Raw genomic sequence first — 27,682 nt, 5'->3', positions numbered from 1 at the left:
AGCCCATCTTATCGGAGGGAGAAGACTCCGAAGGTGAAGGAGAGGAGTTGGCCAGGCCTCCCTCTCCAAGACCTTCCTCTCTGGCAATGCCTCAGGTGTCTCCCGAGGCAGAAGAGATTGGCCAGGAGCCAGGTATCTCTGAGCAGTCGCAGTTGGACAGTGACGGAGATAAGTCTTGGCTGGATCCACGCCAGTGTCGGAGAGACAAGCGCACGCAGCAGAAAAGGAGGCGTGCCAGAGATTAAGCTGAGTCACTGGACCACACCCCACAGGGGATAAAAGGGGGTGTGGTTGCCATTCAGGCTCTGTGACGGACAAAACTAAACAACTAGCAAGTCGCATTGTATCTCTGAAACTACGTTATCTGCCTGCCTTGGATTTAATACGGACTGGACTTGACAATTCTTTGACTTTGTGTATTTGTTTTGGTTTATCTGACGGAGGAGGAACACCTCCCTCTGTGAGTAAAGTTCTTGGCAAGCAGCTACTGGGTTGCTGCCAATCCTGTTATTGAAGGAATTTATTGTCTGCAAGTTTTATTTAACTCCTGGCTGACTGTTTGTGTGCGTGTGTGAGACGGGGACAGAACACTTACAAATCCTATATCAGTTGATGGTAGGAACATCTATGATATGTAAGGTCCTGAAGCCAATCCAGGAGAAGGTGCCCAGCTTGGCTTCTAGTAGTTATGTTCCTTACCAATAGAAGAGAATATTTGTAGCTCAGAGATCAACTGTGAGATCCTTCGAGCTGTAGACGTTTCATGACTAAACTAGAGAACATCAGCAGTGGTAGAAGGGGTTTGTGGAGAGGAGGAAGAGGAGGAGGAAGAGGACAACTGTGGGGTCCTTGGTTGCCAATATTTCATGACCCAACTAGAGTGGTGCGGTGGCCTAGAGGTGGCGCTCTCGCCTCACAATCAGGAGGCTGTGAGTTCGATCCTAGGTGGAGGCACATATTTCTCTCTCTCGGCACACTGAGAATATATCTGCTGAAAAAAAACTCCTCACTGGTGACGGGAAGGGCATCTGGCCAGTAAACACTCAGCTCCATTCAGTTGCCCAGATTGCACCCTGCAAGGGATTATGAGGTCGTTAAAAGAGGACGATGATGATTTCATGACCCAACTAGGTAACATCATCAGTGCTAGAAAGGAGTGGGGTTTTTAGAGTGGAGGAGGCAGAGAAGGACAACTGTTCTTGGGATTCTTTGAGCTCAGTTGTTTGCTTGCTGACATTTTGTAATCCAACTAGGGAACATCATCAGTGCTATACTGATGACCCTCGCACTGATGATGTTCCCTAGTTGGGCCATGAAATGTCTGCAAGAAAACAACCCAGCTCAGAGAGCACCAGGGACCCCAGATTCTCCTCGGCTGGTTTTGGAACCCTCCCCATCACTGACACAACACCTTGGCCTTCAGAATCTGCTCCATGTTGGAGGCCACGTCGTCCAGTTCTAGCTTCAGCTCGCTCTTCTCCTTCTCCAGCTTCTGCTTCACCCGCTGAAGGTTGTCGATCTGCTCGGCCAGCTCGGCCACGGAATCCGCGTGCTTCTTCCGCAGGGTGGCCGCCGTGGCCTCGTGCTGCAGCGTGGCCTCTTCCAGGTCGCGTCGCATCTTCTGGAACTCGGCCTCCCGCTTCTTGTTCAGCTCGATCTGCACCGAGTTGGCCCCTCCGGCCTCCTCCAGACGCTCGCTGATCTCTTCCAGTTCTCGTGAAAGCTCAGAGCGCTGTTTCTCCACCTTGGCGCGAGCCGCGCGCTCCGCCTCCATCTCCTCTTCCAGCTCCTCAATTCGTGCCTGAATGGTGGGAAAAAGACGAATCATTAGATTCTTCAATCTTTTGGAGTGGGGGTTCCTAACGCTCCAGGCTGTGGACCAATACCCGTCCGCAGCCTGTTAGGAACCAGTCCGCACAGCTGAAGGTGAGCACCAGGTGAGCAAGCAAAGTTTCATCTGTGCACGCACAGAGTCTAGGTTGCATGTGAAACCATCCACCCCTCCTCCTTGATAACAGACCCTGTGCGTAATCTGGGGGTTCTCCTGGACTCGCGACTCCTACTTGAAGAGCAGGTGGCGGTTGTGGCCAGGAGGGCCTTCGCGTAACTGTGGTTGTGCGCCAGTTATGCTCTTTCTTGAACTGACAATCCCTACCCACGGTAACTCGTGCCCTAGTCCAGGGGTGTCAAACTCGCGTTGTCACATTGTCATGTGACTTTTCCTCCCGTCGCTAAACCGGGGGGTGGTCATGACCAGCGTGTGACGCATCCTGTCTGCGGGCCGCAAGTTTGACACCCCTGCCCTAGTCACTTCCTGTTCTTGACTATTGTAACACGCTCTACATGGGACTGTCCTTGAAGAGCACCCGGAAGCTCCAGCTGGTGCAAAATGCAGCGGCCCGCATGGTCTTGTCAAACCTCAGTGTGTCCACATGTATCACCTCTCCTGCGGGAGCTGAGTTGGTTGCCAATTTGCTTCCAGGCGCAATTCAAGGTGCTGGTTGTCACCTTTAAAGCCCTTCATGGCTTGGGACCGGGTTATCTGAGGGACCGGTCTCTTGCCGGTCACATCTACCTGACCCACCAGAGCGGGGAGGCAAGGAATGTTGCGGGTCCCATCCCCTAGGGCAGTGATGGCTAACCTTTTTGCCATCGCGTGCCAGGAGGGGGGGCGGGGGAGGGTCACGCGCACACATGCCCATGCGCATGCGTGCGCAACCCCCTCCCCCCCGCTCCCAGCACATGATGGCCTGGTAGGTCCATTTTTCTTTCTTACCTGGTTCCAGATCCTCTCTGTGTATCTGGGAAGGACGAAAACAGTCTTTCCCACTCCCTTGGAGGCCCTACGGAGGCTGAAAGGGCCCATTTCCCAACTCTCGGTGGGACAGGAAGTGACATTTTTTGCTGTCCCCAGCCTTCAGAACCTCTCTAGGAGTCTCTAGGAGCCTCTCTAGGAGTCTCTAGGAGCCTCTCTAGGAGTCTCTGGAGGCTGGGGACAGGAAAAAATGTCACTTCCTGTCCCACCGGGAGTCGGGAAATGGGCCCTTTCAGCCTCCGTAGGGCCTCCAAGGGAGTGGGAAAGGCTGTTTTCGCCCTTCCCAGATACACAGAGAGGATCTGGAGCCAGGTAAGAAAGAAAAACGGGCCTTCCCCACCCTGCCCCGAGGCCCTCCAGAGGCAGGAAACAGCCTGTTTCCCTACTTCTGGTGGGCCCAGAAGGCCCGAAAATCAGCTGGCCGGCATGCGCATGCACCCCAGAGCTGAGCTGGCGTGCCCACTAATATGGCTCCATGTGCCACCTGTGGCACGCGTGCCATAGGTTCACCATCACGGCCCTAGGGAGATACACCTGGCAGGACCCAGAAGAAGAGCCTTCTCCATGGTGGCTCCCTCTCTCTGGAACCTCATTCCCCCAGCGATTAAAATGGCCCCCACTCTGACACTCTTCCGGAAGGTGCTGAAGATCTGGTTTTTGCCAACAGGCCCGGGGAACATGGAGCAGGATGGCGCCCATGAAAATTGCCCGTGTGATGTGTTATCACCAGGATGATTATTAATTTATTCTTTGATTACGCTCTTTTCTTAGTTTTATTTTATATACATGAAGTTTTCATGTTGAGATTACATTGAGATGATATCTGCTGAATAGAACTCTGCCCTGGTGACGGGAAGGGCATCCGGCCAGTAATTACTTCAGCTCCATTCAGTTGCCCAGACTCCACACGCGCAAGGAATTTTGGGGTTGTTAAAAGAGGATGATATGATGCGTTTATATCCCTGTAAGCCGCCTTCAGTCGCCACGTGCGAATAGGCGGCAATATAACTTAGGAAGGTTATCAGCACCCACCTATCTCAAGTGGAACGCTGCCAAAGAGCTAATTTCCAGACGCAGGACAAGGCCAAACTTGGCACAGAGTCACAAACAGAAGTATCAACTCTTGAATCGGCCAAATGAACTAATTGCTTCCCGCAAAAGCTCACGTCCCGTTCGCTTCTCTTTTATGTCTTATGAGAGGGGGCCAATCATCTCCAAGCCTTACTCCCAAGTCGACCCTGTTTCCTAAATTGTTCCAGACGGTTCAGATTTTGGGGGATGTCTCCTTTTTCCTGACCGAGCATCAAAGAAGGTTTTTGTACCTGGAGCTCCTTGAGTTTCTTCTGCAGCTGGGAACCCAGAGCTTGTTCGTCTTCAATCTTGCTGTTCTGCTGGTTGATATCAAACTCTTTCCTGCCAAAGAGAATTCTGGGAAGTTAAAAACCCTGGTCCACAAAATACAGGCAGTCCTCGACTTACAACCAACGGTTCATTTAGCGACTAGTACCACGGCAATGAAAAAAGTGATAGTTTCTCAGACTTTACAACTTTTGCAGTATCACATTCAGTCGCGTGGCCACGGACTCATACTTACGATGGTCGTAGCATCCCAGGGGGAGTGTCAGGTGATCCCCGTTTTGTGACCTTCGGACGAGCAGTCAACGGGGAAGCCAGATTCACTTAACAACCGGGTGACCCACTTAACAGCTGCAGGGATTTGCTTAACCAACGTGGCAAGGAAGGTCATAAAATGGGACAAAAAATTTGCTTAAGAAATGTCCCGCACAGCAAGAGAAGATTTGGGCTCAATTGTGGTCATAAGTCGAGGAATGTCTGTATCCAGCTGATCACTTTGCAACTTCTTAAACCCTGTTCTGTTGCTCAGGCATCACGTCCAGCTTCTCAACCCACCTGGCAATCTCCATTATGCAAGTAATCCTCGACTTACGGCCATTCGTTTAGCATCTTTCAAGTTATGACGGCATTGGAAAAAGTGACTTATGACAGGTCCTGGCTCACCATCATTACAGTGTCCCTGAGGTCGCAATTAGCCAGCCACTGGCAAGCAAAGTTAATGGGAAAAAGCTGGATTCGTTTAACAACTGTGTGATTCATTTAACGACCCACCAGCAAAAAGGTACGATTCCCCACAACAAGGAGAAGCAGAGCTGGTGAAATGGACTCTTTTATCCAAAGAAGAGGATAGATTTAATTTTCTTTCTGTTGGGAAATCCCTTCCTAATTTTGTACTTGCAATGGGGAAAAATATATAAATTTACATATATAAAACTTTGATTTTGTTTTTGCTGATTAGATAGGTTTATTGCTATAGAAATGGCTAGTATATACTGTTGTATAAAAGAAAAAGGTTGAAATTGTGACATTGTTATCTTCAATTGTGCTAAAGAGGGTGGGAAGTTGGTGCCTTTTTCTTTCCTTTTCCCTCTTTACACCATATTTTCTCTTTCTTTCTTTCTTTCTTTCTTTCTTTCTTTCTTTCTTTCTTTCTTTCTTTCTTTCTTTCTTTCTTCCTTTCCTTCCTTTTTTCTTACTTTCTTTCCTTCTCTCTCTCTCTTTCCTTCCTCTCTCTTTCTTTCCTTCTCTCTCTCTCTTTTTTCTTTCCTTCCTCTCTCTCTTTCTTTCTTTCCTTTCTTTCTTCTTTCTTTCTTTCTTTCTTTCCTTCTTTCTCTCTTTCTTTCCTTCTTCCCCCTCTCTCTTTTTCTCTCTCTCCCTCCTTCTTTCTTTCTTTCCTTCCTTCTTTCCTTCCTTTCTCTCTCTCTCTTTCTTTCCTTCTCTCTCTTTCTTTTTTCCTTCCTTCCCATCTCTCTTTCCTTTCTTCTTTTTTTCTTTCCTTCCTTCTTTCTCTCTCTCTCTTTCCTTCCCTCTCTCTCTTCCTCCTCCTTTCTTTCTTTCTTTCCTTCTTTCCTTCCTTTCTTGCTCTCTCTCTTTCATTCATTCATTCTTTCTTTTCCTTCCTTCCTTCTCTTTCTTTCTTTTTCTCTCTCTCTTGCTTTCCTTCCTTCATCTCTCTCTCTCTTGCTTTCCTTCCTTCCTTTGTCTCTCTCTGTCTCTCTCTTTCTCTTTCTTTCTCTCTCCCTCTTTCTTTCTTTCCTTTCTCTCTCTCTCTTTCATTCATTCTTTCTTTCTTTTCCTTCTTTCCTTCTCTTTCCTTCTTTCTCTCTCTCTTGCTTTCCTCCTTCCTTCGTCTCTCTCTCTCTTGCTTTCCTTCCTTCCTTTGTCTCTCTCTCTTTCTTTCTCTTTCTCTCTCTCTCTCCCTCTCTTTCTTTCTTTCTTTTCCTTCCTTCCTTGTTTCTTTCTTTCTTTCTCTCTCTCTCTTTCTTTCTGTTCGCTCTCTTTTTCTTTCTTTCTTTCTTCCTTCTCTTTCTTTCTTTCTTTCTCTTTCTGTTCTTTCTTTCTTTCTTTCTTTCTTTCTTTCTTTCTTTCTTTCTTTCTTTCTTTCTTTCTTTCTTTCTTTCTTTCTTTTCCCTCCCTCCCCAGTTTTCAATTACTTTTCAAAATTTCTCTTTGCATTTTATCTTTTGATAAACTGATAAAAATATATATAAAAAAAACAACCAACCACCACAAAAAGTTTGTAAAATCAGGCACAGTCATGGGGATGCCTCACTTAATGACCACATCGCTTAATGATTGAATTTCCGGGCTCTATTGTGATCATAAATCGAGGACTACCTTTAGTTTTTAACTTGTTAGTCTTAATTGCACTTTTAACTGTTAAATTATGAGATTTGGATTTAATTTCTTTTTAACTTTTTCATTAGGTGTTTTTTTATCGCTGTGAGCCGCCCTGAGTCCGGCTGGAGATAGGGCGGCATATAAATCTCATTAAATAAATAAAAGAATAATAAATTTCCCACCCCCTTTAAAACTGGATTACAGAGCCCTATAAACTGGGATTTCTGGATTCCAGGAACAATGAGTCATTCTCCAGGTTGGAGAAGGAACCAGTTGTAGATGACACAACACACACATTCTGGTGGAGGGATCAGTTTGACTTTTGTCCTTATTTTGGAGACAGATACGAAAGCTCTGGCACTTGGCCATTTTTGTGGCGTGACCCCCCGAGACCCCTGACTGGAGAACCCAAAAGCACAGAGCTGGCGCTTCCCTTACTTTTTAATTTTCTCTTCCATCTGTTGTTTGTCGTTCTCCAAGTCCATGATGTTCTCTTGGGCCAACTTTAGGTCTCCTTCCAGTTTCCTTTTGGACCGTTCGAGATCCATCCGGATTTTCCTCTCCTGTTCCAGAGAACCTTCCAGCTGTTGATGGGAAGAGAGGAAGAGAAGAGAGGAAAGGGAGAGAGAGGAAGGAAAGAAAGAAGGGAAAGAAGAAAGGAAGAAATGAGGGAGGTAAGGAAGGAAGGAAAGAAGGAAAGAAAGAAAGAAGGAAGGAGGGAAGGAAGAAAGAAAAGAAAGAAAGAGGGGGGAGGGAGGCAGAAAGGGAAGGAACAAAGAAAGGAAGGAAGGAAGGAAAGACGAGGGAAGTAAGGAAGGAAGAAAGGAAGGAGGGGAAGAAGGGAGGAGAGAAGAAAGGAAGGAGGGAAGGAAGGAAGAAAAAGAAGTGAGAGAGCAAGGAAGGAAGGAAAGGAAGAAAAGGTAAAGAGATGAAGGAAGGAAGGAAGAAAAGAAAGGAAGGAAGAAAGGAAGAAAGGAAGGAAGGATAGGAGGGAGGGAAGAGGGAAGGAGCAAAGAAGGGAAAGAAGAAAGGAAGAAATGAGGGAGGTAAGGAAGGAAGGAAAGGAGGAAAGAAAGGAAGGAGGGAAGGAGGGGGAAAGAAGGGAAGAAGCAAAGAAGGGGAGGAAGAAAAGAAAGGAGGGAAGGAAGGAAGAATGAAAAGTAAGAAAGAGAGAAAGAAAGAAAGGAGGGAAGGAGGCAGAAAGGGAAGGAACAAACAAAGGAAGGAAGGAAGGAAGGAAAGACGAGGGAGGTAAGGAAGGAAGAAAGGAAGGAGGGGAAGGAGGGAGGAGAGAAGGAAGAAAGGAGGGAAGGAAGGAAGGAAGTAAAAGAAGTGAGAGAGCAAGGAAGGAAGGGAAGAAAAGGTAAAGAGATGAAGGAAGGAAGGAAGAAAAGAAAGAAAGGAAGAAAGGAAGGAAGGGTAGGAGGGAGGGAAGAGGGAAGGAGCAAAGAAGGGAAAGAAGAAAGGAAGAAATGAGGGAGGTAAGGAAGGAAAGAAAGAAGGAAAGAAAGGAAGGAGGGAGGGAGGGGGAAAGAAGGGAAGAAGCAAAGAAAGGGAGGAAGAAAAGAAAGGAGGGAAGGAAGGAAGAATGAAAAGTAAGAAAGAGAGAAAGAAAGAAAGAAGGAGGGAGGGAGGCAGAAAGGGAAGGAGCAAAGAAAGGAATGAAGAAAGGAAAAAACGAGGGAGGTAAGGAAGGAAGAAAGGAAGGAAGGGAAGGAGAGAAGGAAAGAAGGAGGGAAGGAAGGAAGAAAAGAAGGTAAAGAGGTGAAGGAAGGAAGGAAGAAAAGATGGGAGGAAGGGAGAGACAACGGAAGGAAGGAAAAGAAAAAGAAAAAGGGAAAGAAAGAAAGGAAAGAGGAAGGAAGGAAGAGAAGAGAGAAGATTTTGAATACAAACTGAATGCCACCAATTGTCCCTTCAAATTATAAGCACGGATGGTGGGCCATGCCATCAACCATGCCACCTTCACCCTCTGACTCTCTCTGGATGCTCCAGGTTTAATACCCCTAGCATCCATCCCCAATTAGCGCGAACCAATATCGAAACATCTGGTAGCTTTTACTTCCTCTCTCTAACTCACCGGGCGCATAAAACGAAGAAGCCAGGCCTATCCCAAACCTCTCTAGAAGTTGTTCTCCAGATGTTGCCGAGGCCAATTAAGGACGAACGGACATCCCACCCCAACCGAGGGCCACCAAGGGTCCTAATCTTTCCACAAGGCTGCCACTGTTGGTGAGCAAAACTCGGTCCAGGAGGACCGAGAACTGTTGTGGCCCGTCAGTGGCCTGTGCAGCTAGTAGCTGATTCCGACAGCGAGGAGGCTGGTGTGGTGCTGCGCCAGCAGCCTGTGCAGCTGGCATTCGAGTCAGACAGTGAGGAGGCTGGAGAAGATGTGGTGCCGGAGGCGGGGATTCAGCCAGGGCCTTCAGAACCTCCAGAAGCTCCCTTAAGTGAAGAAGACGAAGAGGAGGAGCCTCTTCTCGATGCATGTGCGCGCAGAGCTGCCAAAAGGCAGGAGTGGCTCCTCAGGAGGAGGTCTCCTTGAGAGTAAGGCTTGGGGCGAATTGGCCACTCCCTTAGCCTATTTAAGGAAGGACGACGACTGAGGCAATTTGCAGGGAACAACTTCGTTCACTCTCCTTCGCGTCCTGATCTTAGTTCTCTTATCAGTTTCCTGCAAATTGCTTCTGGGCTTTCTGCCAACCATAGTAAGATTATGATTATTTATTCTTTGGATTCTTGTAGGCTAAGAAAGTTAATTAACAGCCTTTGTTTGAAAAAAGACTGATTTAATTTAGTAAACTAAGGTTTGTACAGACTTTGTGTGTGCTGCGTTCTTTGGAGTCCGTAGCTGGGGCAGAACAAGAACCTGGATGGATGGACAGACCAAGGGATGGGCTGCTGGGGGTTTGGGAGAACCTCTAGCTAAGATTCTGTGCAGTTCGGAGAACCCCCCCCAAATCCCACTCCCGGCTGGCCCTGCCCACCTCACCCCACCCCTTCCAGGAGTCCCCAAGCGGCCCATTTTGGATGCAGGTAAGTGGAGGGTGTGCATGGAGGCTCGGGGAGGGTGAAAAACGGTCCTACCACAGGGGTGAAATGCTACCAGTTCGCACGAACCGGTAGTAAAAAAAAATCTATCTGTTTGTCCGAACCGGTATTTCCAACAATCAGCTCTGCCGCGCGATTTATATTCTAAGTCGCGCGGCACAGCTGTTTCCCTCCCCACACTGTTCTTCTTACCTTGCAACGTGCGTTTGATTCATATTGTGCATGCACGCATAGTGTGCTTTCGGAGCGCACCATGCAGTGAACCGGTAGCAATCCGCGGAAGATTTCACCACTGACCTACCGGAAGTTCAGGAAAGGCCTCCGGAGCCTGGGGAGGCCGTTTTCGCTCTCTCGGAAGCTCGAGGAAAGCCTTCGGAGCCCGGGGGAGGGCAAAAACGCCCCCCCCCGCTGTGGTGCAGGAGGCCGACTAGGCCACACCCGCCATGGCCACGCCCACCCACCAACCAGGCAGAGAACGCCTTGCTAAAATTTTTGAAGCCCACCCCTGGACGGACCCCATCCTCCGGCCTCGGTCCACTCACATCGTCCACTTGCTGTTCCAGCTTCATCTTGGCTTTGCTCAGGCTGTTGACTTTGTCTTCTTCAACCTGGAAGTCATCCAAGGCTTGTTGGTGGGCCTCCTGGAGGGATTTCTTCTCCTTGGTCAGCTTGGTGATGATCTCATCCAAACCGGCCATTTCTTCGGTCAGGTTTTTCACCTGAAAAAGAGAACAAATTCCGAAGATACTGTACAATGAATACCTTGCCTTACAGCCATTTGTTTAGGGACAGTTCAGAGCTACGACGGGGGCCGACAAAAAGTGAAATCTTGACCGTGTTTCACACTTACGACGGTAGCAGCATCCTCTTGGTTATGTGACCAAAATTAAGACATTTGGCTACTGGCTCACAGAGGTAGACCTTAACTTACAATAGTTCATTTAATGACCGTTCCAAGTTACGACGGCGCCGACCAAAGTGTAATTGTGACTGTGTTTCACACTTACGATGGTAGCAGCGCTCCCCCCATGATCAGGGGATCCAAATCCAGACGCTTGACAACCGACTCATATTTACGACGGTTTTGCAGTGTCCCGGGAGGTCAAACGATCCCCCTTTTGCGACCAATGTCAACAAGGAAGCCAGATTCATTTAACGACCGTGTTACTAATTTAACAACTGATTGTGATTTACTGAACAACCACGGCAGGAAACATCGTAAAATGGGGGCAAAATGCAACCATTCTCTGGCTAAGCGACGGGAAATGTTGGGCTCGACTGTGGCCATAAGTCGAGGAACTACCTGTGCTTTCAACGTACCTTGTTCTCCGTGGCGTGCTTCTCCTTCTCCACCTTGGCCAAGGTCAGTTCCAGGTCATCAATATCTTTCTTGAGTTCCGAACATTCGTCTTCCAGCTTCCGCTTCTTGGCGGTCAGCTCGGCATTCATCTCTTCTTCATCTTCGATCCGCTCGGTCATCTCTTTCACTTTGGCCTCCAGCTGGATCTTGTTCTTGATCAGCTGGTCGCAGCGTTCCTCGGCGTCATTCAGATTGTCTTGCTCCTGGGCGGGGGACGGTGACGGTGACGGTGACGGTGACGGTAACGGTAACGGGGACGGGGACGGGGACAGGGACAGGGACAGGGACGGGGACAGGGACAGGGACAGGGACGGGGACAGGGATGGGGACAGGGATGGGGGGGGGAGAAGAAGGGAAGGAGAGAAGAAAAGAAGAATGAATAGAAGAGAAGATTTGCAGCTCAGGGTTGAGCAGTGAGGGGGTCCTTGGTGGACTCTGAGCTGGGTGATTTTTCTTGAAGGTGTTTTATGGCCCAACTAGGATACACATCACCAGTGCTCAGAGGAAGGAGGAAGGAGAAGAAGGAGGAGGAGGAGGAAGAGAAGCAGAAGGAAAGCTGTGGAGTCCTTGCCGCTCTCGTGAGTTTGGTGTTTTTCTTGCAGATGTTTCAGGACCCACCTTGGGAACATCATCAGTGCACAAAGGAGGAGGAGGAAGAAGGAGGGGGGAGAGGAGGAGGAGGAGGAGAGGGAGTCTCCCTCCCTTCTAACACTGATGATATTACCTTGTTGGATCACGCAATGTCTGTGAGAAAGCAACCAACCTCAGAGATCTCCCAAGTTCTCCCTGTAAAGGAAGCACTTCGGAACAAGGAGCAAGGATATAAACCTCTGAGTTAAAAAAAAGGAGAATAAAGTGGCCTAAATATACTCACCGCTTGGACTTGCAACTGGAGGTCGTTCTTCTCCTGGAGCAATGAAACCATCTTCTCCTCCAGCTCCTTTCTCCGGGTTTCTGACTTCTCCAAAGCTTCCTTCAGCCTCCCGAATTCCTCTTTCATCGTCTGCGAAGGATACAAAAGAGTCACCTCAATAGAGCTGGAAGCAGAGGTGGCATTCAGCCGATTCGGACTGATTTGGGAGAACTGGTAGTGGAAATTGCGGGTGGCCTTTAATTATCCTACAGGTAGTCCTCGACTTACAGCAGTTCGTTTAGTGACTGTTCAAATTTACAATGCCACTGAAAAAAAGTGACTTATGACCGCTTTTCATTGGTACGACCTTTGCCGCATCCACCTGATCACGGGATCAAAATTCAGATGCTTGGCAACTGGTTCATATTTATGACGGTTGCTGTGTTCCGGGGTCATGTGATCCCCTTTTGGGACCTGCAACCACTGCAAACCAGGTCATAAAAAGGCTCCCATGGTTACCCACTTAACAACCAGCACACGTTCCAACCATATTTCCTGTTAGAAATTCTGTTTATAGATAGCACTACAGAGCAAAACAAGGAGCACAGTCACCATGTGCTTTACTGCTCAATTGTTTTGAACCGTAACAGGAAACAGGACACTCTACTTAAAACGAAAGAGCATAGAGTATATACCATAGATCCAAACTTGTAAATACTGCCATTTACTGGCTGAATACTACGGTAGTTGTTGCATGGAAATACATTCCAACAATGAATTCCAACATTTCTGGATTTAATTACGGTTGTAAGTTGAGGACTGCCTGTGTAAATGCAAATATAAATGTAACTCTTTTATGTTTTTACTGTTTTAATTATGGGAACATTGTTTGCTGCCCAGAGTCAATTCGACTGAGACGGGCAGCTATTAAAATGAACGAATGAATGAATGAATGAATGAATGAATGAATGAATGAATGAATGAATGAATGAATCATCATCTTCTTTTAACGACCCCATAATCCCTTGCGGGGTGGAGTCTGGGCAACTGAATGGAGCTGAGTGTTTACTGGCCGGATGCCCTTCCTGTTGCCAATGCGGAGTTATATTCAGCAGATATATATTCTCAATGTGCCCAGAGTGAGGAATATCTGCCTCTGTCTAGGATTGAACTCACAGCCTCCTGATTGTGAGGCGAGAGCGCCACCTCTACGCCACCGCACCACTCAAATTTATTTTAACAAATTTATTTTATTTATTTTTAAATGACCGAATGACCGAATGACCGAATGACCGAATGACCGAATGAACGAATGAATGAATCAACAAATGAACGAATGAACGAATGAATGAAGGCAGTCACCTGCATTTCTTTCTCGGTTTCCGCGCTCTTCAGCAAAGGTTTGATCTTGAAGAACAGTTTCATCCAAGGCCAATTTTTCACGCCCATGAAAGCCCGGATGTTGTACTGGATAATGAGCAAGGCGTCCCTGGTGAAAGGGATCAAGGAGAGCCACACCGTAACTTTTCAGAAACCCCTTTTCTCCCTTCTCCAACCTCCGTCCCGTGGAAGTCACTCCACAAAAAACACTCGGAATTTCAAAGCATCCGACTATCATTGCAATTCAAAGCAGAATGTGCAAAAAAAGCAACGGTCTCATTTAGTGACCATTCACGATTACGACGGTGACGAAAAAAATAATTTCCTGCCTGACCCTCACATTTACGCCCTTCGCAGGTCTGTAAAGCAAAAAAAAAAAAAAAAGCTGGAGGAAGGTCCTAAAGACAGTGGTCATGTCACTCGGTAGCTGCTTCGCTTAACGACCAAGGTCTTTGTTGCCAAACGAGGACTACTCGAATTGTTCCTTGACTTTATAGGTCTAAGCTGATCAGAGTGGTGGGAAGTTGGGCAGCTTCTAAAATTGAAATCAGCTCAAGAAATAAATCGATCAAGGAATATTCAGGGAAGGTAAACCATTAAACGCAACAAGAAATTAGTGCAATAATAACACACTTTGCACTTTGACTATGCCTTATCCCAGGGGTCTGCAACCTTAAACATTCAAAGAGGCATTTGGATCCACAGAAAAGAAAACACCGGGAGCCACAAAACCCTTCCCGTGCCTGACGATTTCTTGAGAGGTCACAAAACTAGCATATGTAGTTGAATTAAACATTCTTGTTTTCTTCTGAAACTTTTCTTTTCTTGGATTTATCCATGGTTGGCCTACTGGGGTTGAAAAGCTCAATAAATCGTGTGCCGGCGGGTGTTGCACATTGGCGGTTGTGACGCATATTTTGAGTGACAGGGAGCCACAGTAGAGGGGTGAAAGAGCCACACATGGCTCCAGAGCTGCAGATTGCTGACCCCTGCCTTATACAGTAACCTATCAAGGCTGGAGTCACACAGGTTAAGCTTAAAGCCACATAAATTGCACCATGCATGTGGGCCCACCGGCCACTTGTGCGAGTCGAGCTGGGTGCGTAACCATGCGCACCGGCTTGCCACTCATGTGACCTGTTTGTAAATAGGCCACGGCTCGGTGGTAGGCTGTGGCCCAGGGGGGTTGGGGACCCCCAGGCTGCAGCCCACTACTGGGCAATAGTCTGTTCGAAACTGGGCCGTGGGAGAAATGGAGAAGCCCGTGCGGGAAACTCCAGTCGTGCGAGTGGTGTTTTGCACACGTTTGCACAAGTGTCTTCTCACTCGAGTGGAGCTTCACGCGAGCGTGCTTGCCCATTTCTTCCGCAGCCCAGTTTTGAACAGGCCGCAGCTCGTTAGTGGCCCCTGGCCCCGGGGATTGGAGACCTTTGCTGTAGACCAGGGGTGTCAAACTGGATTTCTTCGAGGGCTGGATCAGTATTGTAGTTCTCCTCTGCGGGCTGGCCGAGGGGGGGGAAAGACGGGAAGACGGGATGGATGCCTCCTGCAGCACTCTGCCAGCCAAAAACGGGCCGTGGGTGGGCTGCGTGAGGCCCCCCGTGGCCCGTTTTCAACCTCCACAGCCTCCTGCAGCACTCTGCCGGCCAAAAACAGGCCTCATGAGGGTCGCGTGAGGCCCCCACGCATCCCATTTTTGGCCTCCACTGTTTCCTGCAGCACTCTGCTAGCCAAAAACGGGCCATCGGTGGGTCATGAGAAGTCCCCATGCGGCTCATTTTCGGCCTCCATGGCCTCCTGCAGCACTCTGCCAGCCAAAAACAGGCTACAGGTGGGCCATGAGAAGTCCCCATGTGGCCCGTTTTCAGCCTCCTGCAGCACTCTGCCAGCTAAAAATGGGCTGCGGGCGGGCCCTGTGAGGCCCCCACATGGCCTGTTTTTGGCCTCCACGGCCTCCTGCAGCACTCTGCTGGCCGAAAACGGGTCATGGGGATGGAGAGGAGTGTGCAGCCCTCCCCTGTGCCCCATTTTGGCCAGCAGAGGCATCACGGGTCGGCCCCGTGGGCCAGATCTAAGCACCCCATGGGCCGCATCCGGCCTGCAGGCCTTGAGTTTGACACTCTGCTGTAGACACTCGTTTAGGAATTGTTGTGGCCCCGCCCTCTGAGCCTGTCCCATCGGAGGAAGAAAGCTCCGAACATGAGGAAGAGGAGTCAGCCAGGCCTCCCTCTCCAGGCGCCTCCCCTCTGGCATTGTCTCAAGTGCCGGCCGAGGGAGAGGAGACAGCTGATTCGGATCAGAGTGATAAAGAAACATCATTCCTGGACGCACCCCTCCGAAGGCGTGATAAACGTTTGCAGCAGTTTAGGAGGCGTGCTAGGGATTAGAACTGAGTCACTGGACCACACCCCAGAGACTATATAATAGAGGGTGGTGGTCAAGGATTTTTGTGACGAACAAAGCAAACCTTGGATAGTCACTAAAGCCTCGTCCGGAGCTGCTGAGAGAAAGATTTAAAGTGTCGGACATTTGGACTCTTGAGTATTTGTCTTTCTGTTTTACTTTGAAAATAAAGTCACTTGGCAGACGGTGTGTCTATCGCTGCCAAGTGGGAGATAAGAACTGGGTGCGTTCCAAAGTGTTTCCTTAACCCTCGACTGGCTGTGTGTGTGTGGGTGGGTACGGGGACAGATCAGGAATTCTGCAATCTGGGTAACGAAAGACCTCCGTATTCCGACAGCATCTAAGAAGAGGGTCGTTCCCTTCTGTTGACCCTTCTCCTTCTCCTCCAGTTGGTGTCACCCTCCATAACCTCGGTCTTCTTCTCTAGGGCTCACCTCCGCTCCATGATCTTCCGGAACTCAATGCGCATGAGTTGGCCCCTTGCCCGGGCTTGGATGCGGGTGATAATCCTGGACAACCGTTCATCTCGTAATTCCTCCAGGTGACCTAATAACCCTGCCTTGAAAAACACCTGTGGGAAGGGAAGATGGTTTTGGGTTCGTTTGATTCGCTAAATTAAAAATAAAAAACGAGCAACGTAAAATGAAAAACGTGGTCGTAAGGTCCACTCGTCGAATGGGTTTCTGTTTCAGTTGTCGTTTGCGTGACGGAGACTTTGAAACAGGGTTTTTTTCTAAAGCCGGACCATTTGAAGAGGGGTGGACTTCGACTCCCAGAATTCTCATCCAGGCTGGGGGATTCTGGGAGTCGAAGTCCACAGAGCTTCAAGCTGCCAAGGTTGAGAAACTCTCCTTTGGGCTGAAAGCAAAATGTTTTAGCTTAAAGTCCAAAAAAAGGTAAGTCTCTTTTAAAGTCACTTGCAGATTCCCTTCCTTCCTTCCTTCCTTCCTTCCTTCCTTCCTTCCTTCCTTCCTTCCTTCCTTCCCTCCCTCCCTCCCTCCCTCCTTCATCCCATTATTCCATCCTTCTCCCTCTCTCCCTCTCCTTCCTTCCTTCCCTCCTTCATCCCATTCTCCCCCTCCTTCTCCTTCCTCTCCTTTCTTCCTTCCCTCTCTCCCTCCTTCCTTCATCCCATACTCCCTCTCCTTCTCCTCCCTCTCCTTCCTTCCCTCCTTCATCCCATTCTCCCTCTCCTTCTCCTCCATTCCTCTGCCCTTCCTTCCCTTCCTCCCTCCCTCCTCCCTCCCTCCTTCCCTCGATCATCCCATTCTCCTTTTCCTCCCTCTCCTTCCTCCCTCCCTCCCTCCATCCCTTCCCTCCTTCTTCCCATTCTCTCCCCTTCTACACCCTCCCTCTCCTGCCTTCCCTCCTTCATCCCATTCTCCCTCCTTCTCCTCCATCCCTCTCCGTCCTTCCTTCCTTCCTTTCCTTCCTTCTCTTCCTCCCTCCCTCTCTCCTTCCTTCATCCCATTATTCCACTCCTTCTCCCTCCCACTCCTTCCTTCCTTCCCTCCTTCATCCCATTCTCTCCTCTTCCTTCTATACCTTCCCTCTCCTTCCTTCCCTCCTTCATCCATCCCATTCTCCCCCTCCCTCCCTCTTCTTCCTTCCTTCCCTCCTTTACTTCCTTCCCTCCTTCATCCCATTCTCCCTTCCTTCATCCCATTATTCCACTCCTTCCTCCTTCCCCCTCCTTCCTTCCCTCCTTCATCCCATTCTCCCCCTCCCTCCCTCTCCTTCCTTCCTTCCTTTCTTCCTTCCCTCCTTCTTTACTTCCTTCCCTCCTTCATCCCATTCTCCCCACCTACTTCTCTCTCCCTCCCTCCCTCCCTCCCTTCTCCTTTCTTTCCTCTCCTTCCTTCCTTCCTTCATCCTACTCTCCCCACCTCCTTCTCCTCCCTCTCTTCCTGTTGTAACTCGAGGACTATCTGTATTCTAAAATTCCCTTCCTGGGCTCCTTGTGGGAAAAGGGATTTGCTCGCCTCACCTTGGTGTGTCCAAATTTGTACTGGTTGTGGTCGATGTCCAGGGAGCCTAGAAGTTTCTCCGCTCCCTTCCGGCTGTCGATGAACTGGCCCTCCGGAATGGCCGCCGGGTTCAGGATCCGGTACCTGGCAAGAAAGGAAAAATCCAGCTGTGTTCTTTTGCTAAAGGTTATCTGAGATTTGACCTGGAAAGAGAAACAGCCAGATGCTTGTGGGGTTCGCACCCCAAAACCTGCTGCTTAACCATTTCAGCATCTGATTAAGCTTATGCTTAAGAAGGCCGTTCGCCTGCGTGGGAAGCACGCACTCACATTTTCGGTGTGCGGCAAACTGATGGTAAAATAATGTGACACCCACTTCTGCCCTAATCCTCTTGGTTGCTCTTCTCTGCACTCTTTCTAGTGTCTCCACGTCTTTTTTACATCGTGGCGACCAAAACTGGATGCCGTATTCCAAGCGTGGCCTTATAAAGCGGTATTAACACTTTTAACGTGATCTTGATTCTATCCCTCTATTAGAAGTCTTGTGTTCTGCTCCAGGTACGGACCCCAAAGAACGCAGCACACACAAAGTCTGTACCAAACTTAAATAACTCAGTCTCTTCCAAACAAAGGCTGTTAATAAACTTTCTTAACAGCCTACAAGAAACCAAAGATAAAGTAATCACAATCTTACTAAGGTTGGCAGAAAGCCCAGAAGCAATTTGCAGAGAATCCGGACGCGAAGGAGAATGAACTAAAGTTGTTCCCTACAAATTGCTTCAGTCGGCATTCCTCCTTAAATAGGCTAAGGGAGTGGCCAATTAGCCCCAAGCCTTACTCTCGAGGAGACCTCCTCCTGAGGAGCTACTCCTGCCTTTTGGCAGCTCTGTGCGCCTGTGCATCGAGAAGAGGCTCCTCCTCTTCGTCCTCTTCACTTAAAGGAGCTTCTGGAGGTTCTGAAGGCCGTGGCTGAATCCCCGCCTCTGGCACCACATCTTCTCCAGCCTCCTCATTGTCTGACTCGGGTGCCAGCTGCACAGGCTGCTGGCGCAGCACCACACCAGCCTCCTCGCTGTCGGAATCAGCTACAATCCGCACAGGCCGCTGACGGGCCACAACAGTCTGAGCTGACTCGCCAAAGGCCGCTTTTGAATGCCAGAGGAATGAGATTCACCTTTGCCTGAAATCCCCGTACAGGATCCGATTGGGGAATCCTTTCCGACAGATCCGGATTCCCTCCAGAACGCCGTTGCAACGTAACTGGTGCATGACCAAAGGGTTGTCCATCACACCTGAGAAAGAAAACGAGAGAGAGAGCGAGAGCGAGAGAGAGCGAGAGAGAGGGAGAGAGAGAGAGAGAGAGAGAGAGCGAGAGAGAGCGAGAGAGAGCGAGAGAGAGAGCGAGAGAGAGAGAGAGAGAGAGAGCGAGAGAGAGAGAGAGAGAGAGCGAGCGAGAGAGAGAGAGAGAGAGCGAGAGAGAGAGAGAGAGAGAGAGCGAGAGAGAGAGAGAGAGAGAGCGAGAGAGAGCGAGAGAGAGCGAGAGAGAGAGCGAGAGAGAGAGAGAGAGAGAGCGAGAGCGAGAGAGAGAGCGAGAGAGAACGAGAGAGAGAGAGAGAGAGAGAGAGAGAGAGAGCGAGAGAGAGAGAGAGCGAGAGAGAGAGAGAGAGCGAGAGAGAGCGAGAGAGAGCGAGAGAGAGAGAGAGCGAGAGAGAGCGGGAGAGAGAGAGAGAGAGAGAGAGAGAGAGAGAGAGAGAAAAGAAAAGAAAAGAAAAGAAAAGAAAAGAAAAGAAAAGAAAAGAAAAGAAAAGAAAAGAAAATATTACCTCCCCTTAGCAAGATGCATTCCAGGCCTCCTGTCTCTGGTTCACACAACCACACTAAACCCACATGGCATAACACCCCCCCCACACACACAAATGATGGCTTTGCGTATCAGAAAATGGGTTTACTCAAGAAATGAAAGAATATTCTGGGATTATTCTGGCTTCTTCTCTGGTAATGTTGTGCTACTAACTAGAGCATACAAAACATTTGCTAGACCAATTCTTGAATACAGCTCCTCTGTCTGGAACCCGCACTGCATATCGGACATAAATACAATCAAGAGATATTTTACGAGAAGAGTACCTTAGGCCACCAGACTCCAAATTCTGGGCTTAAGACAATTTAGAACTAGGCCGACTTCAGTCTGACCTAAGCATAGTACATAAAATTATCTGTCCTTCCTGTCAATGACTACTTCAGCTTCGACCACAACAATACACGAGCAAATAATAGATACAAACTCAAGGTAAACCGTTCCAAACTCGATTGTAGAAAATAAGACTTCAGCAACAGAGTTGTCAATGCCTAGAATGCACTACCTAACTCTGTAGTTTCTTCCCCAAACCCCCAAAACTTTAACCATAAACTGTCTACTGTTGACCTCACCCCACTCCTAAGAGGTCTTTAAGGAGCGTGTATAAGTGCACCAGCGTGCCTACCATCCCTGTCCTAATATTCCTTTTTACTTACTCTTTTCTTTCTTTCTTTTTTTTTTTGAAGTTTTTTATTGTAAACACATTCAAACAAGACACAAACATACAACATTTATATACATACACTTTTTTTTTAACAGCTCTTTCGAAGTGGTCCTTTCTTACTATTCACACATATTTTAACTTTATCTTACTCCACATTGTTCTTCCAATTTTGCGCATAGACTATGCGGGCTGCTGTTAGTAATGTTAAATATTGTATTTTTTTTTGTGTGTAATTTTCTATGGGAATCCCTAGTAAGAATTGCTGTGGTTCTTCCTTTATTGATTTCTGTATTATCTCCTCTAGCCACTTTTTGACTTTGGCCCAGAATTTCTTTGCCACCGGGCAAGTCCACCAGATATGGTAGTATGTTCCATAGTTACTCTTACATTTCCAGGATTTCGGTGAATTACTAGGGAACATCTTTGCTATTCTAGCTGGCGGTAGATGCCATCTATGAAACATTTTCATCTGGTTTTCCTTGTATGCCGTTGATACTGACAATTTCATATTTATTCTCCACATCTTTTCCCACTTCTCTAATTCTACTGTGTGGTTGAAATTCCTTGCCCATTTAATCATAGCATCTTTCACTATTTCCTCTTCCATTTTATACCGTAATAAGAATTTATATATTTTGCTAATTAATTTTTGTTCCCTCCCATATACAATTTTATCCAATTCGTTTTGCTCCAATTTACTTATTCTTTTCATGTATTCAAATTATGTTTATACTTTCACCTGTTATCTTATATATGCTTGACAAATAAACTTATCATTATGATTATGCAACCTGTTGTAACGGAGAGGGAGTCCTCTACTTAAGACCACCACTGAGCCCAAGATTTCCGTTGCTAAGCGAGACCGTTGTTAACTGAGTTTGGCTCCATTTTACGACCTTTCTTGTCACCGTTGTAAAGTGAATCACTTCCGTTCTTAACATGGTTGTTAAGTGAATCGGGCTTCCCCATTGGCCTTGCTGGTCGCAGAAGGTCGCAAAAAAGGGATCGCATGACCCCCCCGGGACTCCGCAACCGTCATAAATGTGAGTCAGTTGCCAAGTGGCTGAATTTTGATCGCATGACCACGGCCGTAAGTGTGAAAAATGGTCATAAGTCACTTTTTTCAGTGCCGTTGTAACTTTGAACGGTCACTAAATGAACGGTTGCAATTCGAGGACTACCGATACTCTAACTGGGAGCAATTCTGCAGTTCACCATCTCTAGAGATCTCGTACAGGTAGTCCTCGACTTACAACCATTCATTTAGTGATCGTTCAGAGTTACGACGGCACTGGGAAAAAAATGATTTACGACCGTTTTTTCAAACTTAGGACCGTTGCACCATCTCCCTGGTCACATGATCCGAGTTCATCCACTTGGCAACTGTCTCATATTTACGACGGTTGCACCGTCCCCGGGGTTAGGCGATTCCCCTTTTACGACCTTCTGACAAGCAACGTCAGCGGGGAAGCCAGATTCACTTAACAACCGTGTTACTTGCTTAACATCTGCAGCGATCCACTTAATAACGGCAGTCGCAAGAAAGGTCGCAAAATGGGGCAAAACTCACTTAACAGATGTCTGACTTAGGAACATAAATTGTGGGTTCAATTGGGATCGTACGTTGAGGGCTACCTGTATTTCCCTGCTGGATGCTGCCTTCCACCTCTGTCTCCACAGAGACAGAGACAGAGACAGAGACAGAGACAGGAGGGAGAGAGAGAGAGATAGACAGGAGAGAGAGAGAGAGAGAGAGAGACAGGAGAGAGACAGGGGAGAGAAATAGAGACAGAGAGAGACAAAGACAGAGACAGAGACAGGAAAGAGAGAGACACAGAGAGAGACAGAGACAGAGAGACAAGAGAGGAGAGAGACAGAAGAGAGAGACAGAGACAGGGGAGAGAAATAGAGACAGAGAGAGACAAAGACAGAGACAGAGACAGGAAAGAGAGAGACACAGAGAGAGACAGAGACAGAGAGACTAGAGAGGAGAGAGACAGAAGAGAGAGACAGAGACAGAGACAGAGAGAGACAAAGACAGAGAGACAGAGACAGAGACAGGAGAGACAGAGACAGGAGAGACACACAGAGAGACAGAGACAGGAGGGAGAGAGAGAGAGAGACAGGAGAGAGACAGGGGAGAGAAATAGACAGAGACAGAGACAGGAAAGAGAGAGACACAGAGAGAGAGACAGAGACAGACTAGAGAGGAGAGAGACAGAAGAGAGGGAGAGAGACAGAGACAGAGAGAGACAAAGACAGAGAGACAGAGACAAAGACAGGAGAGACAGAGACAGGAGAGACACAGAGAGAGACAGAGACAGGAGGGAGAGAGAGAGAGAGGAGAGAGACAGAAGAGAGAGACCGAGACAGAGACAGACAAAGACAGAGAGACAGAGAGAAAGACAGGAGAGAGAGAGACAGGAGAGACACAGAGAGAGACAGAGAGAGACAGACACAGACAGAAGCAGAGAGAGAGAGACAGGAGAGAGACAGGGGAGAGAAATAGACAGAGACAGAGACAGGAAAGAGAGAGACACAGAGAGAGAGACAGAGACAGACTAGAGAGGAGAGAGACAGAAGAGAGGGAGAGAGACAGAGACAGAGAGACAGAGACAAAGACAGGAGAGACAGAGACAGGAGAGACACAGAGAGAGACAGAGACAGGAGGGAGAGAGAGAGAGAGAGAGAGAGGAGAGAGACAGAAGAGAGAGACCGAGACCGAGACAGACAAAGACAGAGAGACAGAGAGAAAGACAGGAGAGAGAGAGACAGGAGAGACACAGAGAGAGACAGAGAGAGACAGACACAGACAGAAGCAGAGAGAGAGAGACAGGAGAGAGAGACACACACACACAGAGAGACAGAGACAGGAGAAAGACAGAGACAGAAACAGAGACAGAGACAGAGAGAGAGAGAGAGAGAGACAGAGACACAGAGACAAAAAGACAGAGAGAGAGACAGAAGAGAGAGAGCAATTTGGGTCCATGCCCTGACCCTTGACCCCTTAACTTCCGGGAAGAAAAGGAGGAAGGACTTCCTTTTTCTGTTTCCTTCCTAGTTTTTCAGCCTGCCGTTAAGCAGGAAATGCAGAAGATGAGAAGCAGTGTCATTCCCAGCTGAATCCAGTAAGCCGGCTGAAGGAATCTTGTGTGCGAGAGTTCCCCAGGCTGAATGCCTGGCTGCCCCACCCCCTCAGTTTTGGGATCCCTTTGGTTCCCCCACTGGATTACCGGGGGCCTTTCGCTCGTTGGGGATGAGGCACCGCACGAAATGAGGGTGAGTGGTCTTGAGGTTGGCCATCAATTTGTTGAGGTTCTCCTGCCAGAGGAAAAGAAAAGGAGGAGGGGGAGGGGAAGGGAAGAAGAAAGGGAAGGAGGAAGGGAGAGAGGAAGGAAGGAAGGAGGAAAGGAAAGAGAGGAGGAGACACAGAGGGAGGGAGGCAAGAGAGGAGAGAAGGAGGGAGGAAGGAGGGAAGGAGAGAGGAGAAGGAAGGGAGCAGGAAGGAAGGAAGGGAGAGATTGAGGGAGGGAGGGAGGAAGAAGGGAGGGAAGGAGAGAAGAGGAGAGAGAAAGAACAGGGAGGGAGAGGAGATGAGAGGAGGAAGGAAGGAAGGGATTGAGGGATGAAGGGAGGGAGGAGGGAGGGAAGGAGAGAAGAGGAGAGAGAGAAGAAACAGGGAGGGAGAGGAGAGGAGAGGAGGGAGGGAGGGAAGAAAGAAAGGAAGGAAGGAGAGAGAAAGAGGAGGTGGAGGAAGGTGGGTGGGTAGGTGGAAGGACAGAAGGAAGGAGAGAGGAGGAGAGGGAAGAGGGAAGGAGGAAGGAGAGAGGAAAAGAGGAGAAAGAGAAGGAAAGAAGGAAGGAGAAGGAAGGAAGAAAGGAAGGAAGGAAAGAGGAAAGGAAAGAGAGGAGGAGACATAGAGGGAGGGAGGCAAGAGAGGAGAGAGGGAGGGAGGGAGGAGGGAAGGAGAGAGGAGAGAGAGAAGGAAGGAAGGAAGGAGGAAGGAAGGAAGGAAGGGAGAGATTGAGGGAGGGAGGGAGGAAGGAGGGAGGGAAGGAGAGAAGAGGAGAGAGAAAGAACAGGGAGGGAGAGGAGATGAGAGGAGGAAGGAAGGAAGAGATTGAGGGGGAAGGGAGGGAGGGAGGAGGGAGGGAAGGAGAGAAGAGGAGGGAGAGAAGGAACAGGGAGGGAGAGGAGATGAGAGGAGGGAGGGAGGGAAGGAAGGAAGGAAGGAGAGAAAGAGGAGATGGAGGAAGGTGGGTGGGTAGGTGGAAGGACAGAAGGAAGGAGAGAGGAGGAGAGGGAAGAGGGAAGGAGAAAGGAGAGAGGAAAAGAGGAGAAAGAGAAGGAAAGAAGGAAGGAGAAGGAAGGAAGGAAGGAAGGAAGGAAGGAAGGAAAGAGGAGAGATGAAGAAGAGGAGGGAAGGAGAAAGGAGAAAGAAGAGGAAAGAGTGAGTGAGAGGAGAGGAGAGGGAAGGAAGGAAGGGAGACAAGAAATGGAAGGAGGGAAGGAGGGATAAAGGAAGGAGAGAGGAGAGATGGATGGAGGGAAAGAAGATGGGAGGAAGGAAGGAAGGAGAGAGGAGGAGGAGAAGAAGGACAGGGACAGAGACAGAGAGAAATGTTCATTGTGTTTCTCCTTGCAAACCCCAGTTAACGTAGAAACCAACATTTGGCCAAGAAACTGCGTCGCCCTCAACTCCCGGAATTCCCCAGTCAGCACGCCAAGTTCGGACAACACTGCGACACAACAATGTCCCCAAATTCCAGCTGTGGATTCTAGTCCGCTCCGGAACCCTGGCCCTCTGCCCCCCGGGAGGTCCTGCGTTCCTCAGAAAGGAGATGATGGACCTCTGGGAGCTTCTGGGTTCTCCCCAACTGCTAGGATTGCCCCCAGCCCCACGGTTTCCCCACGGCTCCCCCTCGTAGGCGACCTAGAACCCATTTTTCTTTTCCCCCCAGGGGTTCCCGACTCGTACCCGGTGAAGCGCTGAGACCGTCTGGAAGGAGGAGCCTTTTTTCTTGGATCCTTTGCCCTTCCCGCCTTCTCCGCCTGAGGGAACAAGAGAAGGTTGACGGAAGGAGGCCGTCGCAGGACTCTCTCTCATCTGCCCAAGCGCAGGGAGTCCTCGACTTACCACGATTTGTTTAGCGACCAAAGTTAGGGCAGCCAACTTACAAACTAGCCCTCACCCTTATGATCCTTTCCTTTCCTCCTCTTTCCTTTTTCTATCTCCCTTTCTTTTCCTTTTTTCTATCTTCCTTTCCTCTTCTTTCCTTTTTCTATCTTCCTTCCCTTCCCTTTCATTTCCTTTTTCTATCTTCCTTTCTTTTCCTTTTTTCTATCTTCCTTTCCTTTTCCTTTCTTCCTTTCCTTTTTCTCTTTCCTTTCCTTCTTCTATTTACCTTTCCTTCCCTTCTTCCCTTCCCTTCCCTTTTTCTATCTTCCTTTCTTTTCTCCTTCCCTTCCCTTCGTTTCCCTTTTTCTCTTTCTTTCCTTTTTTCATCTCCCTTTCCTCTTCTTTCCTTTCTATCTTCCTTTCCTTCCCATTCCTTTTTCTGTCTTCCTTTCCTTTCCTTTTTCTATCTTCCTTTCATTTTTTCCTTTTCCTTTCTTCCTTTCCTTTTTCTCTTTCCTTACCTTCTTCTTTCTTCCTTCTCTTTCCTTCCCTTCCCTTTCCTTCCCTTCTTCCCTTCCCTTTTTCTATCTTCCTTTCCTTTCCTTTCCTTTCCTTCCCTTCTTCCCTTCCCTTCCCTTTTTCTATCTTCCTTTTTTTCTCCTTCCCTTCCCTTCCCTTTTTCTATTTTTCTTTCCTTTTTTCCATCTTCCTTTCCTCTTCTTTCCTTTCTATCTTCCTTTCCTTCCCTTCCCTTTTTCTGTCTTTCTTCCCTTCCCTTCCCTTCCCTTCCCTTCCCTTCCCTTCCCTTTTTCTATCTTCCTTTCCTTTCCTTTCCTTTCCTTTCCTTTCCTTTCCTTTCCTTTCCTTTCCTTCCCTTCCCTTCCCTTCCCTCCCCTTCCCTTCCCTTTTTCTATCTTCCTTTCCTTTCCTTTCCTTTCCTTTCCTTTCCTTTCCTTTCCTTTCCTTTCCTTTCCTTTCCTTTCCTTTCCTTTCCTTTCCTTTCCTTTCCTTTCCTTTCCTTTCCTTTCCTTTTCCTTTCCTTCCTTCCTCATCCCTGATTTATAGCTTTCTAAATTAGATTCCACCACATTCTGGTTTGTGTCTCTTCCAATTGTCCCTTTCGCCTTCTCCAGGACATTCCCAGGATGGTGAGGGCCCTCAACAGCAGAAAATAAGGCCCATTGGACCTCAACATTAGAAGCTGGTGAGCAAAGAGCCACCTTCATTAACCCTGAATCCCCGTCACCCAATAATTCCTGAGAGGCATTAATGTCGAATCTCCAAGAGGTCCTCAGATGTTCGTTTTTGGAGCATCTCCAGGTCAAGACCACCTCTGGAGAAGCAGAAGTTTCAAGCCAGTCAATGACAAAATTCTCTCTTTCCTCTTTCCGTCCCCAATCTCACTGTCAGACTTCGATGCTATCTCAAAATTAAATGAATTTCCAAACTGCCAATCTTTAAGGAAATCTTTTCTTTAATTGAGCACAGCCACCGGATCATGACTTGATGCGGACAAGACTGACCTTTTGCCCCCCAATCCCTCCCTTTCCGATCCCCAAATCTCTGCTTCTCATTGGCTATCTTCCAAGTCATTCTTCAGACTTCTTGTCTCGTCATTTCCCAGGAATGTCTCCCCCCTTCATTTCCACGACAACCCGACTTCAAAGGGATTTAGCAAGCAAAAGTTCAGAGCTCATCTCTCTCTTTCTCCTCTGCTCTCTATGCCAGCGTTGAAGCACTGACACTCACCCACTTCGCTGCCAGCGTAGCTGGAGAAGAGCGTGGCCAGGAGCTTCAGGGCCGACTTCTGGAAGAGGCCCACCACGGTCTCGTTGAGAGGGTCCTTGTTCTTCTCCAACCACCCGTTGATGTTGTAGTCCACGGTGCCAGCGTAGTGGACCAGGGCAAAATGCGCCTCCGGTTTCCCCTTGGTGTTCCGGGCTTTGCCGAAGTTGGACGACTTGCCCAGGTGGTTATCGTAGAGTTTGGCCTTGAAGGTCATGTCGCTGGCTTTGGGGAACATGCATTCTTCTTCCAGGATGGACATGATGCCCAGAGGCTGGCTCCAAAAGATGGAGATGAAAGAGACAACAATGAGGATAGAAAAGATGGAAAATATTAACCTTCCCGGAAGTCTAAGCAACCTTTTTACAGGATGTCCTCAAAGGAGCTTTTTTTTTTCAATTGGGCTTTCTGGTTTTTCTTTCGAAGACGTTTCGCTTCTCATCCAAGAAGCTTCTTCAGCTCTTCAAGCTTCTTGGATGAAAAACGAAAAGTCTTCAAAGAAAATCCAGGAAGTCCAGTTGCCTCTTGAAAAAAAAAAAAAGAAAAAAGCATCTTTGGGACAAACCAATGTTTGGGATTCAGCCGGTTTGGGCGAATCTGTTATTAAATTGCTGACTGGAGGTTTTTAAAGAAGAGATTGGACAACCATTTGTCCGAAATGGGATAGGGTATGGGATCTCCTGCTGGAGAAGGGGATTGGACTAGAAGACCTCCAAAATCCCTTCCAACTCT

General features: G+C 48.4%; 1 protein-coding gene across 1 annotated transcript in view; it reads right to left on the bottom strand.

The window, feature by feature from the left end:
* LOC117658222 (myosin-6) overlaps nucleotides 1-27,682 on the bottom strand; it is a 76,492-nt gene that overhangs the window by 17,303 nt on the left and 31,507 nt on the right. The window contains exons 16-28 of the mRNA XM_087891684.1: nucleotides 26,915-27,224; nucleotides 25,025-25,098; nucleotides 23,280-23,367; nucleotides 18,699-18,816; nucleotides 17,546-17,669; nucleotides 15,993-16,129; nucleotides 13,138-13,264; nucleotides 11,797-11,925; nucleotides 10,883-11,125; nucleotides 10,105-10,281; nucleotides 6,950-7,095; nucleotides 4,138-4,228; nucleotides 1,412-1,801 (exon numbers count right to left, since the gene is read on the bottom strand). Of these exons, the coding sequence (XP_087747810.1) occupies nucleotides 1,412-1,801; nucleotides 4,138-4,228; nucleotides 6,950-7,095; nucleotides 10,105-10,281; nucleotides 10,883-11,125; nucleotides 11,797-11,925; nucleotides 13,138-13,264; nucleotides 15,993-16,129; nucleotides 17,546-17,669; nucleotides 18,699-18,816; nucleotides 23,280-23,367; nucleotides 25,025-25,098; nucleotides 26,915-27,224 (2,154 nt within the window). The remainder of the gene's footprint in view (nucleotides 1-1,411; nucleotides 1,802-4,137; nucleotides 4,229-6,949; nucleotides 7,096-10,104; nucleotides 10,282-10,882; nucleotides 11,126-11,796; nucleotides 11,926-13,137; nucleotides 13,265-15,992; nucleotides 16,130-17,545; nucleotides 17,670-18,698; nucleotides 18,817-23,279; nucleotides 23,368-25,024; nucleotides 25,099-26,914; nucleotides 27,225-27,682) is intronic.

The sequence above is a fragment of the Pantherophis guttatus genome, chromosome 4, assembly GCF_059756535.1.
Source record: "Pantherophis guttatus breed Tessera chromosome 4, ASM5975653v1, whole genome shotgun sequence".
NCBI lineage: Eukaryota > Metazoa > Chordata > Lepidosauria > Squamata > Colubridae > Pantherophis > Pantherophis guttatus.
The sequence above is the reverse complement of the archived record's forward strand: the minus strand, read 5'-3'. Positions and strand labels throughout refer to the sequence as shown.